Source organism: Penicillium concentricum (genome assembly GCF_028827145.1).
Source record: "Penicillium concentricum strain IBT 3081 chromosome Unknown utg000006l_segment0_segment0, whole genome shotgun sequence".
Classification (NCBI taxonomy): domain Eukaryota; kingdom Fungi; phylum Ascomycota; class Eurotiomycetes; order Eurotiales; family Aspergillaceae; genus Penicillium; species Penicillium concentricum.
Window position 1 is genome coordinate 91,385 of NW_026622759.1, and position 18,810 is coordinate 110,194.

General features: G+C 49.4%; 6 protein-coding genes across 6 annotated transcripts; 3 read left to right on the forward strand and 3 right to left on the reverse strand.

The window, feature by feature from the left end:
- Positions 1-217: 217 nt before the first annotated feature.
- Positions 218-3,895, reverse strand: N7517_010210 (putative kinesin family protein (BimC); the record flags this gene model as incomplete). Its single annotated transcript, XM_056727933.1, has 3 exons — positions 218-1,180; positions 1,231-3,378; positions 3,431-3,895. The coding sequence occupies 3 exons, from the start codon at positions 3,893-3,895 to the stop codon at positions 218-220; spliced, it is 3,576 nt and encodes a 1,191-aa protein (XP_056573748.1).
- A 315-nt stretch (positions 3,896-4,210) lies between these two features.
- N7517_010211 (UPF0183 domain protein) lies at positions 4,211-5,793 on the forward strand (the record flags this gene model as incomplete). Its single annotated transcript, XM_056727934.1, has 2 exons — positions 4,211-4,274; positions 4,331-5,793. 2 exons carry the CDS (start codon positions 4,211-4,213, stop codon positions 5,791-5,793), a joined length of 1,527 nt encoding a protein of 508 aa, XP_056573749.1.
- A 493-nt stretch (positions 5,794-6,286) lies between these two features.
- On the reverse strand, positions 6,287-10,579 carry N7517_010212 (ABC transporter ATP-binding protein; the record flags this gene model as incomplete). Its single annotated transcript, XM_056727935.1, has 9 exons — positions 6,287-6,961; positions 7,069-7,256; positions 7,315-7,430; positions 7,508-8,037; positions 8,088-8,263; positions 8,317-9,494; positions 9,550-10,206; positions 10,260-10,447; positions 10,502-10,579. 9 exons carry the CDS (start codon positions 10,577-10,579, stop codon positions 6,287-6,289), a joined length of 3,786 nt encoding a protein of 1,261 aa, XP_056573750.1.
- A 491-nt stretch (positions 10,580-11,070) lies between these two features.
- N7517_010213 (isoleucine--tRNA ligase ISM1) lies at positions 11,071-14,055 on the forward strand (the record flags this gene model as incomplete). The annotated part of the gene is made up of 1 exon (XM_056727936.1): positions 11,071-14,055. The coding sequence occupies one exon, from the start codon at positions 11,071-11,073 to the stop codon at positions 14,053-14,055; it is 2,985 nt and encodes a 994-aa protein (XP_056573751.1).
- A 340-nt stretch (positions 14,056-14,395) lies between these two features.
- N7517_010214 (opsin family protein) lies at positions 14,396-15,504 on the forward strand (the record flags this gene model as incomplete). Its single annotated transcript, XM_056727937.1, has 5 exons — positions 14,396-14,529; positions 14,577-14,643; positions 14,690-15,177; positions 15,238-15,372; positions 15,423-15,504. The coding sequence occupies 5 exons, from the start codon at positions 14,396-14,398 to the stop codon at positions 15,502-15,504; spliced, it is 906 nt and encodes a 301-aa protein (XP_056573752.1).
- A 369-nt stretch (positions 15,505-15,873) lies between these two features.
- N7517_010215 (uncharacterized protein) lies at positions 15,874-17,778 on the reverse strand (the record flags this gene model as incomplete). Its single annotated transcript, XM_056727938.1, has 4 exons — positions 15,874-16,183; positions 16,240-16,278; positions 16,345-17,563; positions 17,661-17,778. 4 exons carry the CDS (start codon positions 17,776-17,778, stop codon positions 15,874-15,876), a joined length of 1,686 nt encoding a protein of 561 aa, XP_056573753.1.
- Between the last annotated feature and the right edge of the window lie 1,032 nt (positions 17,779-18,810).

Consider the following 18,810-nt stretch of genomic DNA (forward strand, 5'->3'; position numbering starts at 1 on the left):
GTCAAACTAGAAACGCCAAGTAAAACGCCTTTCTATGGCACTCAGACAAAAGAAGAGATACAAGAGAATGACCAACCCAACACTGTTTTTTTCAGCCAAAAACTCCAACCCAGAGTGGAAAGCCCAGCGACTATCGGGTATCAAAAATTGTCAGAAAAAAATAGGAAAAAAAAAAAAAAAAAAAAGAGAAACGAGCAGAAAATAACACGGAAACCACCTAATCAGAGGTGCGGTTTCTAAATCTTCGGCCACTGGTGGTGGCCGAGGGGGGCATATTTTCGCGACCCTCCTTCATGCCAGCCATCCTTTTTGAGAGCATGGTTTTGGGGAGTTTGGTTTCTGGATTGTTGTTTGAAGTCGAGCGGCGCCGTTTGCGGGAAGCTTGTTCTGGCTCTTCCTTTTCTGGCGTCTCGTCCAGGTCCATAGATATGGCCAACGCGGGGGTTTCCGGCTTGCTGGGAGGTAATGCATCGTCGCCATCAGACACGACCGGTCTGGCGACGTTTAGGTCGACTTCTCTAAGGCCAGTGTTGGAAGGTGGGGCTGCGGATGATGGAAGAGAGTGGCCTACCTCTTCCGGGGTATCATTATACACGAATTTCTTGGGCGGTGAAGCTACCACCTGGGGCGAGGTGGGAGTAGGGGAGTCCAGTTGTTCCTCCTCGCTGAATGGCAGAGCAGTGAACTGCTTGGATGTTCGGTGTCGAGTGCGGAGACCATCGTGAGCTTCCGTTTGGGGCATTTCCGAAGGGTACTCGTATCGTCGTTTCTGAGGGGTTATACCTGTTGGGACATACTCTTTCAGGGGGTGGCTCTGAATGTTGGACCGCATTTCTAAAAGTGGCCGGCGGACTTCAGTGTGTAGAGATGTAGTAGTTTGTTCCAGGTTCTCCGTACGCATATCGACATCCGTCTGGAACTGCTCGACACGTCCAGTGAACCCATCGAGTTGGCCATATACGTTTGAGCGGGACTGTCGGACATTCTTAGCCATGGCATTCAAGCTGCCTAGGTGTGATTCATGGAAGCGGCCATTCTGGGACCGTGCTTTGGCAACGAAGTCGTCCAAAGCTTCCATTTGTGTGCCCATGTCACCCATTTGAGCATCAACAATCCGCACAGTCTCTTGGTGCACAGACTCCGTTGCCCGATGAATCGAGGCATTGCGCTGGTCAAAAGTCTACTTTCGTTAGTTTCATTTCACAACCCAAAGATGTCAGTTGGTCTTACCTCCCAATCATTCTGCATCCTGGTCTTAATTTCATCCTTGGATGCAGTAATGTCCTTGGCAAACTGTTCCTCCTTGAAAATCCATTCATCAATGTGTCTGTCGTGCTGCGCAGTGGCTTGCTCAAGAGAGTCGCCTGATGTTGATATGTCGGTGCGAAGGGCATCAAATTTCCCCTTGAGGCGGTTATTCTGTTTATGATTTGAGTCCTCAAGGAGTCCTCGGATGTGAGACATAAGAAGTTCTCGCTCGGCTTGTGCACTCGCATGCTCCTCTTCCAGAACCTGTGCTAGATTGGATGAAGCCTTTCTATTGGCCTCCACCGTCTGGCGATTAGCTGCCTGCAGCTCGAGACGTAGTTTGTGGACTTCGGATTTCTGTTCATCGAGGTGCTTTGCCATGTCCTCGAACATGGTTTTGAAGTCTTTGCCGAGTGTGCTGTATGACGAGTGAAGTTGGGAGTGGAACTCTGAGAATTCCCCAATAACCTCTTCGGATATCCGCGCAGCAGCAGCTGACAAGCCGTTGAGGCCTTCGCCAACTTTGGACTTGACTTCTTCTCGAAGAACCTTGATCTCCTCGAGAACTTCATTCATCTCATTGTGGGCAGTGGAGGTGTTGTTTTTCGCATCTGCCTCGACCTTGTCAAAGGAGGCATCAAGATCCTTAAGTTGGGAGCGGGTGGACTGCACAGTGTTTAGTTCATGATCCACAAATTGGTGAATTTTGCCAGATATGTCCTCTAGCAGCTTCGCATGCTGCGTCTGGAATATCTGCATGCGAGCATCGACCCGTTGTGTGACATGCGATACCTCACCGGTCGAGGTCTGCCAGGTCTTCCGGTTATCAGTCTCCAAGTTGTCTTTGCGATCCAATTTCGCGTGCAGCCCATTCACGTCTTGAATGGTACCATTTAAAGTGGTAACTAGGCCGGCACCAATGTGACGAAGTTGCTTTTCCGTATTCTCATGGGCCTTCCGCACAATCTTCTCCTCGTCCAGCTTCTCCTGGGTATCCTTCCAAAACCTTTCTGTTTCGTTGAGAACATCGCGCGTTTCTTTGAGTTTGGATTGAGTATCCTCATTGTCATGCTTTAATGAGTTAAAGTTGCCCGTGATAGAAAGAAGCTCTTGGACCTTGTGTCGAAGGCTTGCCTCCATCGACTCGATCTTGGCACGCTGTTCTTCGTTGACGATTCGCCGCGATTCACTTTCCATCGTCATTTCTTCAAACGCATCAGGTGTCATATAGACACCATTGCGATGGCGGGTGGCAATGAGCTCGCTCTTCAGCTTCTGGACTTCCATCCCGATATCTCGCAGAAGCTTGGTTTTGGAGATGATGGAATTAATCTGGGGTTTGTTGCGGATGTTCTTAGCTCGGAAGGCATAATCAAGGGTCGAGATAGTCTCCTCTAGGTTGTTGCGGGCAGGCGAAACAGTGGCGATGATACATGTTTTTGTTCGTCCTCCAAGTGAATCTTGTAATAGTCTCGTGAGTTTGGACTCGCGATAAGGAATGTGCGAGCTCTTATCCACCAGGGCGTTGATCACCCTGCCAAGCGTAAGTAGACTCTTGTTGATGAGACCTGCCTCCGTTGCCCGTTTATTTTCTGCACCGCTGCGTCCGATGTTTTCGCTACCCGCGAGATCAACCAGGTTCAACTTGCCCGAGCTAACATAGTCCTCGCCAGATTCGGTCGTGCGGTTTGTGAGAACGGTGATGGTGAAAACTGTATGACTACGGGAACTCAGGTCATTGCATTTCGTCGCTGCCACTTGGCGTTTGTGGCTGCCCGTTTGAAGTAATCTGATTCCGGTGGACGCAGAGTCGATGTAGGTCTCCTCCATGCCCTGAACCATTGTGCTGTGTCCTCCCTTTTTCTCATTTTCGAAAATCTTGAGCTTGGTGCTATCGTCGTATGACAGAAGATCGCGAAGTTCCTCGTTATAAAGTTCGATAAAGGAGCATTTCACTGTGCTTTCTGTGTCCTCGAGCTTGTGAAACAGGGCGTAAAGGGTACGTGGAATGATTCCAGCATCGTCGGACAGGATTCCCAATGTATCGGTCATGTCTCCTGACATGGTGTATGTCTTTCCTGTTCCAGTCTGTCCGTACGCGAAGATTGTGCAATTGTATCCTGCCAACATCTGTACGGAATTAGCGCAGTCATTCGAATTCATGCGCGGTGAATATACTAACCTCGTCGAGGACCGGCACAACTACATCCTCATAGACAGTTGTTTGATCAGCGGCCGGGGAAAAGACCTTGTCGAAAGCATATGTCTTGTTCGAAACCGCGTTCGGTCCCATCGAGAGATCGAGGGTCTTGCCCTTCACACCTTCTGGTGTCGACAAGACTACACCGTTGTTCTCTTTGATCTCGCGATCGCTGCGGCCGCGACAGCGGACCACGACATGAATGCTTGTGTCCTCGTTGATCTCCCGTTCAAAATCCTTCTCCTTCCTCTTACTCGCAACGCTCGATTTTTCAGGACTCCTCGCCGCACGAGCTGCGCTCATTGCAGAGGATCTCACTGACGGTGTAGACACCCCAGGCGGTGCATGGCGTTCGGGGACTGCCGAACCCGCTCGTCGAACCGGTTGGCGCAAACCCGACCTTCTCGTGGTGGGGAGAGTGGACGGGGGCCTTGGTGGGCCAACCATGTTGATAACGCGACACTCGGAGTGTAATAGTATTATTTTGTAGCAATATTCGGCTAGTTTGAAAGCTGATTTGATCTTTTCACCTCGGAGTCTAGCGTTGTGTATATGGAGCTTTGTCTCAAACGGGAAAACATAAACAAAGGCTTACATAATCCAGTCATTTTCCCCTCTCACATGATTGCGCGTCATCGCCTTATCGTTATCCCCCTCATACCATGTGGACATCCCTTACATCTTTGGCCTTTTAACTAACAACAGTTCGACTATCGTATGGACTTTTGTTCATAGTCGGGCCATTAAAACAGATAGACCAGTATGACTACTTCTACTTTCCCAACGCAGGCACAAATCTTCCCCGGGAAAGGACTCGGGTTTATCAGTATGTCTCTTTAACCCTCAAAGCCTTTCCAGCGGTTCTCGCTAATACTTTGGAAGCCCTGGGAGCTTCGCTCCATAATGTCCTAACCCGTGTCAAGTCATATCCCCAAACCTATCCCGCCATCGACTTAGCCTACTCCCCCGCAGATCCGCTTCGCAAACCAGTGGTACTGCAGTTGCCTTCAAATGGCCTGCGACTTCGATTTGATGGCCCTGACCAGAGGCTCCGTTTAATTGAAGTTCTCGACTTCTCTCGAGTAAACCTGGTATACAAAAACCAGGAAGTACTCAAAGGTGGGAAGTCAGTAGAACAACCCTTGTCTTCGCACGGCCCCAGCTTCCGGCACGTCTACAATCGCTTGTTTGGTCCCTCATACCCAGGAGAATACGTGCCACCGGCAGATCTGCAGTCGCCATATGGTACCTATGTGCTCTCATATCCCGGGGTTGCATTCTCGTTTCCCCTTCAGCACTCGGCCTGGTCCGACCAGTGTGATTTTGTAGCGTTGTTATCCTCTTCGGCTGCCCTTCCGGCCACATCCATGTCAATCTTCCAAGGGTCATCATGGCCTGAGGTCCGAACCAAGTTGTTCACGCAACAGGCACAGTACCCACGCTCGTCGGCTTTGATTGGCAAATCCCGAGAATCGCTGGCGGATGAAATCGAGGAGTGGCATGTCCTGGGTGCCGGGAAACTTGAAGTGGCTCGCAGGACGGGTTCTCCCTTGTACATAACACTAGGAGAGACAACTCCCCAGGACTTGATTGCGGATTTTGGTCCACCCGATGCGATCTATCGTAAGAACGACCGCCGAATCTCGATTCATCGTGCAACCGGGGGCGGGGACCTGCACCTGAGTCCCTCTCCAGGCAGAGGAATCGAGATTCCGGACGCCGATCACTCATCCACTAACAGCGTAACTGATGATTCTGACGAAGAGATGGCTACCTTCAATATTGGAGACCCCACCTCACTGCCCGCAGAGTGCTTTTTGAATTACTTCCACCATGGATTCGATGCCTTCATTTCGTATCCAACAACAGCTGGACCTGCTTTCCCTGCCTCCGGTCTTCCAGATTCATCACCTCAGCCAGCATCTTCCCAGCTGACAGTGACAAAGATTATCCTTCATGGGAACGTCCCAGGTTCTTATCCATTTAATCGTCACCGCCGAAGTCGCTGGCTAATTCATTTGGATGCATCTGGCGACTGTCTGACTTCGGAATCGCCCTATGATGAAGTCTTAGAGCGGCTGCGCGCTACTTGGAAAGGATCTTACGCCAGCCCCGCCGAGGAGCGTGCTCTGCAACGGCCAATGGTGCTGAACCGTGGCTGGGGAGATAGTCCTGAGAGCAGTGTTGAGTTCCTCGGTGGCTGGGAGGAGAGCACGGCGAAAGGTCCTCGGAGTGGTGCCGATGGCCAGGATGGGGGATTAGGCAACACCGAGCTTTTTGGGTTTCCGGGGCTTTTATTTGAAGTTCTCAAGAATGGCGCCGTGAGTTGCTTGACAGTGTACTGATTTGAGACTATCGAAAGCGCCGTTTAATCATATTTGAATGCATTATGAGTCATGATAATCCCAGGTATCCGAGACTGTACACTATTGCCCACTCGATGACGGTAGCATTTCCATCGATGCTAGTATCTGCTCGATGAAGAACTTATTACATCTAGTTTTCCAACTATGTGTAGAGTCCCTAAGCTCATAGAACCTAACAGTGGGATTATCCTGTATTGGGGTAAAGGGACACATTTAGGATGCGTGGCTTTGGACCAGGTTGCGAGCGGGCTAAATAATATTGTCCGTTTGCTGGGATTTTTCGATGGAACTCGCTGGGTGGCCCGGGCTCATAGCCTATTTGTATGGGGCGTACACTAGTGTTGGAAAGCTGGGGTTTTATGACATAGTTATGAAAGAGTTGGAGAGGGAGGAAACATTTGAGTAGTAAAAGTGAACTCATGTATGACGATTTGCACCCCTGAAGACACACAGGATATGACGTTTCACCCGATCAAGTGCCTAGATTCTGAGCCTCGCACATCTTCGGATAAAGTCGACCTTTTCCTAATAATTCCTCATGGGTTCCAGACTCGGCAATCTTGCCCCCATCAAACACGCAAATCATATCCGCATGGCGAATAGTCGACAACCGATGGGCAACCGCAATCGTGATTCTATCCTCCTGGGAAGCCGCCTCATTTAGCGCATCTTGGACAATTCTCTCTGACTGAGTATCCAATGCACTTGTTGCTTCATCTAAGAGGAGTAAACGTGGATTTCGGAGTAACGCCCTGGCAATGGCAATGCGTTGACGTTGCCCACCAGAAAGTTGTGTCCCGTTGGTTCCACAAAGAGTCATGAGGCCATCAGGCAGAGAAGAGATGAATTCCCACGCGTTAGCGGCCCGACAGGTAGCTTCAATGTCACCGTCAGGAACCGTTGATGCGCAATCGGTTGGTGTCCCCATGGAGACGTTTTCGCGAATGGTTCCGGGATAGAGAGTGGGCTCTTGCTGAACAAGTGCCACTTGGTCTCGATACAGCCACGGATTCATGCGGTCTAATGTAAGGGCGTCGACTTTGATGTGGCCGGCTACTGGATCATAAAAGCGTTCGAGCATGCTGATCATAGTGCTTTTCCCACAGCCAGATGCGCCGACGAATGCGACAAATTGACCTTTTTTTATCTGTACAAAGTGTTAGCAATGAGTAATGATATGCGTTATGGCACCGACTCAGTAGACCAAAGAACACAAATAAAGATAGCAAGATAGCACGGGTTGGGCTGGCATACATGAAGGTCTATCCCACGTAGTACGCGAGCGTGGGGTCTCATCGGGTAAGAGAATTGCAGGTTTTCCAAGTGCAGAGACTTGAAGTCACCAGGTCCAATGTCGTGGTTTTCTTCGGTCTCTCGAATGGTAGGCTGAAGCTGTTCAAGCCAAAATATGTAATTGGCCGCATTGGTTGCCTTTGTCATGCCTGAATAGCTGTTAGCAATCTGCTTCTACCTCACACATAGGCTTGGGATGTATCTTACTGCTTGAAAATCCAAAAAGAATTGAAGCCTGCTGGCCAGAAAAGAACACACTTAGAAAACTGATGTAAAAGTTGACCTCGCTCAAATCTCCGAATGAGACAAGCCGGCATCCATACCTATGTCGAGATGATCCAATTTTTAGCATCCAGCCATGAAAACCAAGAACGAGAATAAAGATGACAGACAAACATACCAGAAACCAAGTGCCAGGAACGAGTATTCAACAGTCTGAGTGAATGCAAAAGGAAGCATGATGGAAAGCACTGGCTTCGTGGACGTCGCAATCGCCCGGTCAAGCTCCTGGGTGTATAGCTCCAAAACAGAAGATTCGATCGCCAAAGAAGACACCGTCCGGATAGCATTCACGGCCTCTGAGGCAATGGATGCACTTTTGGAAAATAATTTTGAAATCTTGTGATCCATTGCAGCCTCCATTCTGATGCGAGCATAACCGGAAAGGAGCATGGGTGGAAGTCCTGCTAAGACAATGACAAGGCCAAGCTTCCATGCATATACAATTGACAGAATAGAGCATGACAATACACCAACCGTTGCAACCAGTATTAGAGCAATATTGAAGCCCATAAGCTCAAACACAGCCTGTGGGTAAGAGTCAGCACGGCTGGCCAGGGCCCCTGTAGTGTTCTCGGTGCGATCAAAAAATTGCAGGTCTTGCTTCATCATGTCGTTGAGGACTTGCTTCCGGTATTTGTGGTTCATTGTCTTGATGAGTTCGTCAACCCGAGATCCACGTATATACGAGAGAGACTTACCTGTGCCACAACGTTTGATGTCCACCCGATAACAAAGTAGACGACGAAAGATCCAAGTCCGAGAACGAAAAACATGAGAGCGAAAAAGTTCCCTTTCGTCCGCATGGCTGCACCTGTGAATTGAAATACGTCGATGAACTTGGACATCAAAATTGCTTGACCAGGATATGAAGCAGCTATAGTTTCGGTCAGTTTCAGGCTGCGAAATTTGGACCTCAAAATGCCTTACCTCCTGTCAAACAAGCCATAATCAGAATCGCAAAAGTCCAATTGAGCTCCGGGGTCGATTTTGTCAATCGCCAAACTGTTTGAAGAAGCCCCAATCTTTTCCAATTGTCAAAATCATCCCGACTCAACTGCTTCCCCAAAGCCGATCTCGTCATAGTCGAGTACCGGGTCAATTCACTAGTCAATGCAACATGGTCTTCTTTGTTTGCTTCATCCGGGCTACTTGGGATATCTTCGGGGTCCGGCGTGGCTACAGACAAATCCTGAGCCCGCACCAATCGTGAATACGCGCCATTCGATTCCAAAAGGGCGTCATGCGTACCTTGCTCGAGAATACGGCCATTTTCCATGACGACAATATTATCAGCATCTCGTATAGTGGCTAGTTTGTGTGCAATGGTGATTGTTGTGCGTCCCTTTGAAACATTGTTCAGTGCCCGTTGAACGACTTCCTCGGCATGAGGATCAAGTGCACTCGTTGCCTCATCCAGAAGAAGAATTCGTGGCTGAGAAACAATGCTGCGAGCAATTGCAACCCGTTGCTTCTGACCACCGGATAATAGCCCACCTCTCTCCCCAATGACGGTATCGTACCCGTTGGGAAGTCCGGTGATGAAATCGTGGGCAAAAGCAATCTTAGCAGCGTCCTGTATCCGGGCCAGCTTCTCGATTGGTGATTCATTCTCCCACGGCGTACCCACAAGGCCATTAGCGATATTTTCGGCGACTGAGCCGGCAAATAATACAGGCTCCTGTTGAACAAGCCTAATCTGCTGACGCAGCCATTTGAGGTTGAACACCTCGACGGGCTGACCATCAAGCTTGATTGTTCCCGACAAAGGGTCATACCATCGCTCAATCAGCCCAACGATAGTGCTCTTGCCAGACCCACTTGCTCCGACGAGCGCAGTTGTCTTGCCGGCAGGAATGTGCAGTGAAAAGTCATTTAACACCTTGGCGTCAGGGCGCGTAGGGTAAGCGAACGAGACGTTACCAAAATCGAGATAGCCCATCACATCCGTCGGCTTTTCTCCGGACTCGTCGAACGGATCGATTCTCGACTTTCGGTCCATGAGCCGGAATAGCTCTGACGCTGCGGAGGCAGCACGGACAAAATCAATCAAATAAGGCAGGATACTGGTCAAGCTTGCAGCTGCCACAATAACGGACATGAGCACACTGCGATTGTCATAATCAGCATTGCCAGTTATGAAAGGATAAAGACTAAACAAACATGAAAACATCTCCAGACTCCTCCACTTCCCCGGTGGATATCATTCTTATACCCTGCCAAAAGCATAAGCCAAATCCTGCGAAGATAATGGTGTACTCCGTGGCAAATAGGCAGCCAAAAAGAGGAGATTTCTTATTTCCGAGCTTTCTCGAAGCTTGCAAGAACTTGTCAAAGTCGCGTAGCAGATGATTTCGAAGCCCGAAAGCCTGTACCGTGCGAGAGCTTGACAAAATACTCTCTGCGAAAGCTCCAGCCTGGGCCTGAACTTTGAGAACTTTGGTTTCAAGCGAAGCTTCAATGGTGGAGCTAATTCCCATGGCCAGAAGCATTGCCGGGGCAATACAGCAGCAAATGAGAGTCAGCTTCCATTGGGTGACAAATGCTAGCGCAAAGGCCGATATAAAAGCGGACAGGCCCTGGACAACAAGCCCCAGCTTTTCTGATATTCCAGCCTGGATCAGTCGTCCGTTTGAGGTAGCTTGCATGGCAATTGATCCGCTAGTCCCGGCATCAAAGAAGGCAATTTCCTGGCTTAGTCCTGCTTTCAGGTATCGGTGGCGAACATTTCGTGTGATTCGGTATGCGGCAAATGTATACAGTGTGCTGTACCCATAAGTGAGGAAAAATCGACAAAGGCCGATGACGAAGAAATAGAGACTGATTTTATATTAGTTCTTTCTGTTCAACTAGATTGAGCTCCTTGCACATACCTGAGTCTTCCAGCTTCGCTTCGGAACTTTGAAGCATCAATATCACCCAGCGAGTAGTCAGTGGTGAGTGTGATGAACTGGCCAAACACCAGATTGACAAGAGCCATGCCCACACCGGACCCCAGTGCGCAGGCAGTGGCAATGGCTTGCAAGGTATAGTCCTTGGACGAGCCATAGTGAAAGATCCTCTGCTTGGTGTTAGACTCTTAGCCTGCGATGGGAGGGGAATCTTATGTCCTTACCAAGTAACCACTAAATGCACCTGTTTCTTCCTCACGTTTCTGGTTGTGGGTTCTATCTTTCTCAGATTCATTCTCCATTGTAGATATTCATGCGAAACCTCTTAGGCGAGCATGGAGTCAGTCGGCTTTGCTTTGGTTCGATGTTCTTCGATTGATACACTGTGTTGGGAAGAGAACAAGGACAATCATGATCTACTAATCGAGATCTGTTGCTCTTTTAAGATTCCCATGGTTATACTTGGCGGGTCTCAGCCAAGAGGCTATAAAATCATTCCGGGGTCCGCGGGCTCCGATACCATTTAGCGCACAATGTTGAAATCTTTTTTTAATATTGTCTTTTTTTTCCCTATAGGAAATTAAAGGGGCACTAGACATAAGCTAGTTTCATAAATTAATAACCGTCATGAGTCATTAGCATCATTACCTACGATATGCATGTAGGTACTATGTATAGTATAAGTCCGGGCGGAATCTAAACCCTTTTTAGAAAAAGCTATGTTTTGGAAAACGCCAAGACTCTTCTCTTTCCGGACCTTCCCTTCGACTTATTTTCTAGGATATGCTGGACAATGCCGGAACTGGCGCGGTCAATCCCTCGCTCATGGACCTCGACTTTGAAGCTTCCTAAATCTTCATTCCCTCCACGCGTATCGCCTGTCGATCGGACGAAATACCTCAAACGATGCACCGATGATCTCTACGCCTGGCAACGCCGCGAAAGGCCCGCCGAGCAACCATTCGTCCTGCACGATGGTCCACCATATGCGAACGGCGATCTCCATGTCGGACATGCGCTCAACAAGATCTTGAAGGATATCATTTGTCGCGTACAATTGGGTCGCGGGAAGAGAGTGCGGTACGTGCCAGGCTGGGACTGCCATGGACTGCCGATCGAGCTCAAGGCGCTCCAAGGCCTGCGTGACGAGGACATCGCAAGTGGATCGGTCAGCGCGGCGGTGATTCGTACAGCTGCGCGGAAGTTGGCAAGACAAACCGTGAAGGAGCAGATGAAAGGGTTCCGTGGCTTCGCGGTCATGGCTGACTGGGAGAACCACTGGAAGACCATGGACAAACAGTTCGAGATGCGACAATTGGGTATCTTCCGGGAAATGGTGGACCGAGGCCTCATCTACCGAAAGTTCAAGCCGGTTTACTGGTCACCTTCAACGGGTACTGCTCTTGCGGAAGCAGAACTGGAATACAAGGATGATCATATCTCGACCGCCGCTCTGGTCAAATTTCCCCTTGTTGATATCCCCACGCATCTCTCCGAAAATCCTCTTCTCCGTGGAGAGGATGTAAGTGCTGTGATTTGGACCACTACCCCCTGGACGCTGCCTGCCAATGCTGCCATTGCAGTCAGCGAGTCTTTGGAATACACTATTGTCTTGTCGGAAAAACATGGCTATCTTCTTATCGCTCAGTCGCGGTTCGAATACCTCCAGAATATGTTAAAAGATGAACTCTCTATCATTGTGCCGTCTATTTTGGGGTCCGAGCTGGCCGAACAAACTACATATCGACCTCTATTCAAAGGACCCGAAGCTCCGCCACAGCCCATCTTTGCTGCGGACTTTGTTACTGCTGATTCTGGCTCAGGCATGGTTCACTGTGCGCCTGGTCACGGAATGGACGACTACGAAGCATGTCTTGCACGTGGCATTCCTGTGTTCGCTCCCGTCAATGACGAGGGTAAATTCACAGATAAAGCCATGCCCCTCGATCCTACACGTTTAGCCGGAAAGCCTGTCTTGGGAGAAGGTAACACCGCAGTATTGGAATGGGTCGAATCGTGTGATCAGTTGCTTGCCCAACACAAGTACGAACACAAGTACCCTTACGACTGGCGCTCAAAGCTTCCGATCATTGTTCGGGCAACCGAGCAGTGGTTTGCCGATGTTGCCGATATCCGCAGCAGTGCTCTTCGAGCGTTGGAAGATGTCCGTTTCGTTCCCGAGACTGGAAAGCAGCGACTCGAGAACTTTGTGAAAAACAGGAGTGAATGGTGTATCTCGCGCCAGCGCGCGTGGGGTGTTCCGATTCCTGCAATCTATCACCGAACCACTGGAGAAGCCGTCTTGACTAAAGATAGTGTTTCACATATCATGACTACAATCGAAGAGCGGGGAATCGATGCTTGGTGGACTGACAGTGCGGACGATGCTGCATGGATTCCTCCATCCTTGCGGGACGAGGCTGGAGCAGGGTATCGACGTGGAACAGACACTATGGACGTTTGGTTTGACAGTGGTACCAGCTGGGCAGAGATCGATGTTCCTATCGAAGGACGGAGTCATCCAGCCGACGTGTATCTCGAAGGTACTGATCAGCATCGTGGTTGGTTCCAGTCCGGGCTTCTCACGTATATCTCACACCAGCTCGGCTCGAGTCAATCCACGACGCCTCGTGCGCCATTTAAGAACCTCATCACTCACGGTTTCACCCTGGATGAACATGGGCGGAAAATGAGCAAATCCATTGGCAACGTGATCCACCCGCAGACTATCATGGATGGAACTCTGCTGCCTCCTCTCAAACCCCGCAAAGGCAAAGGAAAGAAGCAACCCGAGAACCAAGAACCCGTGTACGACGCTCTTGGCCCGGATGCACTTCGCATGTGGGCGGCGAGCAGTGACTACACGCGCGACGTGGTGATTGGAAAACAGGTACTCCAGACTGTCAACACCAGTCTTCATAAGTTCCGTGTCACCTTCAAGTTACTGCTGGGTGCCCTTGCCGATTTCTGTCCAGAAAACGTTGTCCCATACGGGCAGCTGCAGCTAGTCGATCGAATTGCACTCAAGCACCTCTCAGACATGGTACTCACCTCTCAGAAGGCATGTGACAACTTTGAGTTCTACAAGGCCGTGAGCACGATGAACCGGTGGGCCAACCTCGAGTTTTCTGCTTTCTACATGGAGGCGATCAAGGACCGACTGTACACCCTGGGTGAGGACAGCACGAGTCGCCGGGCCGCACAAACGACCTTATTCTACATCTACAATTATCTTCAAGAGGTGCTAGCTCCCATCACACCAGTGCTTGTGGAAGAAACTTGGGAACATACTCCCGAGTCCATCCGCACTCAATCTGAGCACCCCCTGCAGCGTATCGTTTCTGCCCCGGCTCCGGAGTGGCAGGATTTAGCCCTGGAGACCAGCTACCAGGAGCTGACGGTGGTTCACTCCGCCATCAAAAACTTGCAGGAGCAGGCCCGTAGTAAAAAGCAGCTTGGCTCCTCCCTGCAATCCTTTGTCCACATTGTGCTCCCCAATAACTCTGGGTTATTCCAGCAGTATCTAGCGGAGCTCCCTGATCTCTTCGTTGTGTCCTCCATCACCCTGTCCCACAGTGAAGCTCTCCCGACCGACATCAGCAATGCTGAATGGCAATATGAGGAGACATTTGAGCTTGGTGGCCAGCCAGGCAAAGTATATGTGTACGCGCCACAGGCTTCCAAGTGCCCACGGTGCTGGCGGTACGCCATTCCGAAGCCGGTGGCGATCGAAACGATCTGCGACCGGTGTGATACAGTGATACAGGCAAACGCCTAGATCACTGTACCAGTCTGTACACTTATTTTGTATTATATCGAACATCTCCAGGTGATTGGACATATCCGCCAATTCACCAACTGCAGTGCAACCAATGTAGAACATCAAACAATTAAATTAAAAATCAAGCTGAATGAAAGTTCTAAATCTATATTAAAATCTATATTAAATATAACTTGAATGTGAAGTTCATGCAATGTTTATAGGCTATGACGACAGCATTTCTGTCAATGACGGTGGTTCTAATCATCCCCAAATCCTGCTTTGATGCAACCATGCCCTTATAGTCTCCCTTTTCTCTGCTTCTCTTCTTCTTCTATTCATATTCTTCAAATTCAATATGATTCCTCAATTTGATCAGTTTGCTACTCTAACGGCGCCCGCCACTACGTCCTCGGTAGCGCCTATTCCCACTGTAATCCCGGGGTCAGAGGTCTACCAGGAACTTCATGATGTGGGCAAGCGGACTCTATGGTATGTGGATTGTTTATGTTAAAATGCATAATTCTTAACATCTATAGGGTTGTCACTGTGTTGATGGGCATCTCCTCGCTAGTGTTCTATACTCTGGCTGCTCGTGCTCCTCTAGTGAGTTCATCTCTCTATAATATATACATATCTAACATCTATCCAGCCTAAACGAATCTTCCACATTCTAACATCCTTGATAACCACCATCTCCTTCATAATCTACCTAGCCCTCTCCACAGGCCAAGGCATAACAACCAAACATGCCACAGTCAACGAACCCCACAAGCATGTCCCAGACACACACACAGACTATATCCGTCAGGTCCTATGGCTACGATATGTAAACTGGGCATTGACAACACCCCTCCTGTTTATCAACTTTGCCCTCCTATCCGGCCTACCAGGAGCAAACCTACTGATCGGCATTGTCGCCCACCTGATCATGCTGGCAACAGCCCTATTCGGCATATTTGCAGGCCACGGCCGCGAGCGCTGGGTCTGGCTGACCCTCTCGTGTATCTCCTACCTGGTTGTGATCCACCATGTAGGCTTCCACGCGCAGCGAGCGGCCAAAAGCAAGGATGACCAGACGAGACGGTTCTTCGGGTCTGTCTCTGGGTCTGCGATTGCCATGCTAGCGCTGTTCCCTATGTGAGTTATATATTCGGATGGTTCTTGTGCCGGTTCAGGATGAAGGCTAATAATGGACAGTTCCCTCGCGGCTGGTGCTCTTGCGCTTAAGTTGAGCGTTGATACGGAGACTGTTCTCTTCGCTATACAGGATGTCTTCACGCAAGGTGTCCTTGGATACTGGTTACTGTTAGCTCATGACAGCGCGCCTGGAATGTAAGTTCCAATTTGAACATCTGTATTGAACGCCGTACTAATTGCTGTAGTGCTCTTTACATGGAAGGATTCTGGTCGCATGGTGTCGGCAATGAGGGAGCTATCCGTATCGCTGATGAAGAGGGCGCGTAAGGAAATGACTGTTCACTTACATTCAGTTTGGAAACCAGGTGATACGAAATGATTTTTTTTTTGTTAGTTGACTTTCAGATTCCTCACTTGCGGGTTAGTTTCACCTTTCTCTCAGTTTCATTTGAGGTTTGGTCTGCGGTAAGGTATGAGCACCATGATATTGATACTTGGCCCTATTATTATCTACTCTACATCTATTCAGTACTCTACATAAGAACCGAGAATGACTTGAATATTGTTTTTTTTTTTTTTTTTTTTGTTACTTGTACACGACCGAATATGATATTTCCCTAGCGGCACGCTCACCAGAGCCCCCTGGGGAAGGCTCCGGCGAGCGTGCCGCCGCTGACGGACACGGACACGGTCCGTTCACATCCTCGAGGCCCCCAGGCCTCTCACCGCGGTGGTGAGCTCGGCCAGCTCCTCCTCTCCAAGCTCCACGACGGAGCCGGCCTCGGAGGGCCCGTCTGCACCCCGGGCCACTCCGTACTCGTTCGAGTGACGAACTCGAACGTCTCGCTGGGCGCGAGACAGCCAGAAACCGCAGTCGATGCAGTCCTTCTTGAAGTGAACCTCTTCGAGGTTCCGGAGCCACATTCCGAAGGGGTCTCCGTCCACAGCGAAGCCGGTCAAGGTGAGACGCTTGACCGGGAGGTAGGGGGGACGGGGAAACCGGAGCCTAGGGCAAGCACCTTTGCCCTCTCAATGCAGAGCTTGTCAAGGTACTCGCCGTACCCGATTCGGTGCCAGATCTCTCCGTCGCCTCTGTAACCACTACAAATCAGTCAGGTTAGTATATGTCACTTTGGCCTCACATAACTCTCACTTGGTATGACTTACTAGTACACGGGCGGGGCACAGGACTTGACGCTCATTACCCATCCCTTCTTGATTTCCTTCCATCCACTTGAGCCAAGTGGTCTGTTAATCTCCAAGCCAACTGCCATCTCCAGTTCCAGGGTGGTCAGTTGGGGGTTCACCCACACAGTCTGCCAGATGATGGGCTGGTATGACTTCATCATACCAGTTAGCTTCAGTACCCGCAGGTTGCGGAACTCGCCCAAAGGTTGCATCTGCTCCAGTGAGAGAATTGTGATGGCGATTTCATCTTCTGGCTTCTCGGCGGAAGATGTGAGGTCGGTAGCGGACTCCTCAATGTCGAAATCGGTCATGGTCGCCTTGTCGACCATGTTAGTGGTGTTGTTGATGATGGGAGATGTGTGACCGGGGTCGCTCATAACAACTTCGTTGACCATGGTAACTTTGTCAGCAGTCTGATCATTGTCGAGATCAACAAGGTTCTTGGGATGGACCTTGAGAGCATCGAAAAACATGTTCAGTTCTAGAACTGAATTGGTGCGAGGGATGTTATCCCAAGAGCTGCCCTTATTGAGGTAGGCCATCAAGCTGATGCGAGATGAGTGAGGAGAGGTTTCAGTTTCGGGATGAGTATCGCTCTCTCGATCGAGCCACTCTTGAAAGCTGGCATTGCTAATATAGCTAGGAGCCACTGTCGTAAAAGGTTGAGAGCCCTCATGAGCGCTGGGGGGTGCAATATCCAGATTGGTAGCAGAAGGTCCTCTGTAGAGGGAACGAAAAGCAGGACGGGGAGCTTTGGGGATGGGAGGAATAGGAGATTCAGGACGCTCAGGAGGGAGGAAAGTGGAAGGAGACAGGATAGATGGACGGGCAGTCTTCTCAGCTTGAATAATTCCAGAAGTCGACGCAAGGATTGGGCCCCGGCGCTTGAGACTGAGATTCTTAAAGGAAGGCAGTTTTGGAAGATGCAAGCTACCTTGCTTTGAACTCTTCTGACTCTTCGTGGGTGATGTTGTGGTATCAGTCTCTGCCGGGGAGGGATGAATGATACTTCGGAGTCGGAGACTATTGAAAGAAGCAAGCTGAGAGAGTTGGAAGCGACTTTTAATTGGACTCTGGCTTGTTTCACTCTTGGTTGGACTCTTCTCAGGAGAGCTCGCGACTGTAGTCTGAACACGGTTCTTTGAAGGCGACTGAGCAGGGCTCTGAGGCAATTGACCAGTCGGTCTGGTGGTTAGGGCTAAATGAAAATGAGCATTAGCACGAAGTGAATATCAGCGGACGCCATTTGTATGTATGTCTAGGGCATTCACAAAGCTCCAATATGAAGAGCTTACCTTGTCTCTCAATTTCAGCAAGTCTCTCAGCCTGTCTTGTCGCATGTTCCCAGAATTGCACGCCCATGAGGCTGTTCTTCCAGTGCTCGTGCATATCACGCTCGTACAAGTGATCCATGATCAATGAAGATGATAGCAATAAAAAACATGGATGAATCAAATGATCAGGGAGATGACAGCGGATGAGAAGAAAGGGGAATTGGATGATTGGGATGGTTGAGAAAAGGTACTTCCCCCGAGAGCCATTCAAGCGTTGAGTTGCCGCATAAACAAGCTTGCCTGGCAGGTACCATTCGCACATATGTTGTAGAACGAGATCGAGGGCTACCGTTCGACTTGCGCGCGCCCCACGATATTTCTTTCGTTGGAATAGCTTCACTGAGTTGGCAATTCGACTGAGGGGTTTATTGAGTTATCTATTCAGATATACTAGTCCCCCTTTGTCAAGGCCAGTCAATAGCCTTTATGTCTAGATGACCATATTCTGACAACATAAATAGGTAGAGCTTGGGGAGATATTACACATCAAGCACTATTCTCCCGAGGTAATGCGCTGCTTAGGGGCTGGACCACAGGGCTTTTTCCCGTTAAACATAAGTGGAATTGTTCATCAGAATCAGAGCAGCTAAAGTAGAAACGTGGCGGAACATAACAGCCAGAGTGAGACTGGCCGTGGTGAATGGGCCATTAGAGCCAGATGCGAGGTTTTCCACAACATTGCTGAGCATCTTGAACATGGTTGGGAATCGCTAGGGAGGTAATTGCTCATGATCTCCCTATCAAGCTCTCGAATGGCAGGATCTACGACATTACCTCCGATGGTGAGTCTTGGTTATGTTCAACGAGACTCCGTCGCTCTTCGAGTTTGCTTTTGAATCCCTAGTTTATTAGTATTGGCTAGATGGCTAGATGTGCAAAATCCAAAGACATTGAATTGAACGAGAATGTATTGAAAATTCAGAGTATTAGCATAAAAGGAATCAAGTTTGCCACAGTATCTAGTTACATTAAAAGTAATATACCATTCCTTGATATAATCCATCATTTAGCCCTAATTCGCCCAAGAATTGACACAGATGCAGTTTGACGGCATTTACGACTTTTCCTATGAAATGTATCATAAATTTAAATTTGGCCTGCAATAGAAAGA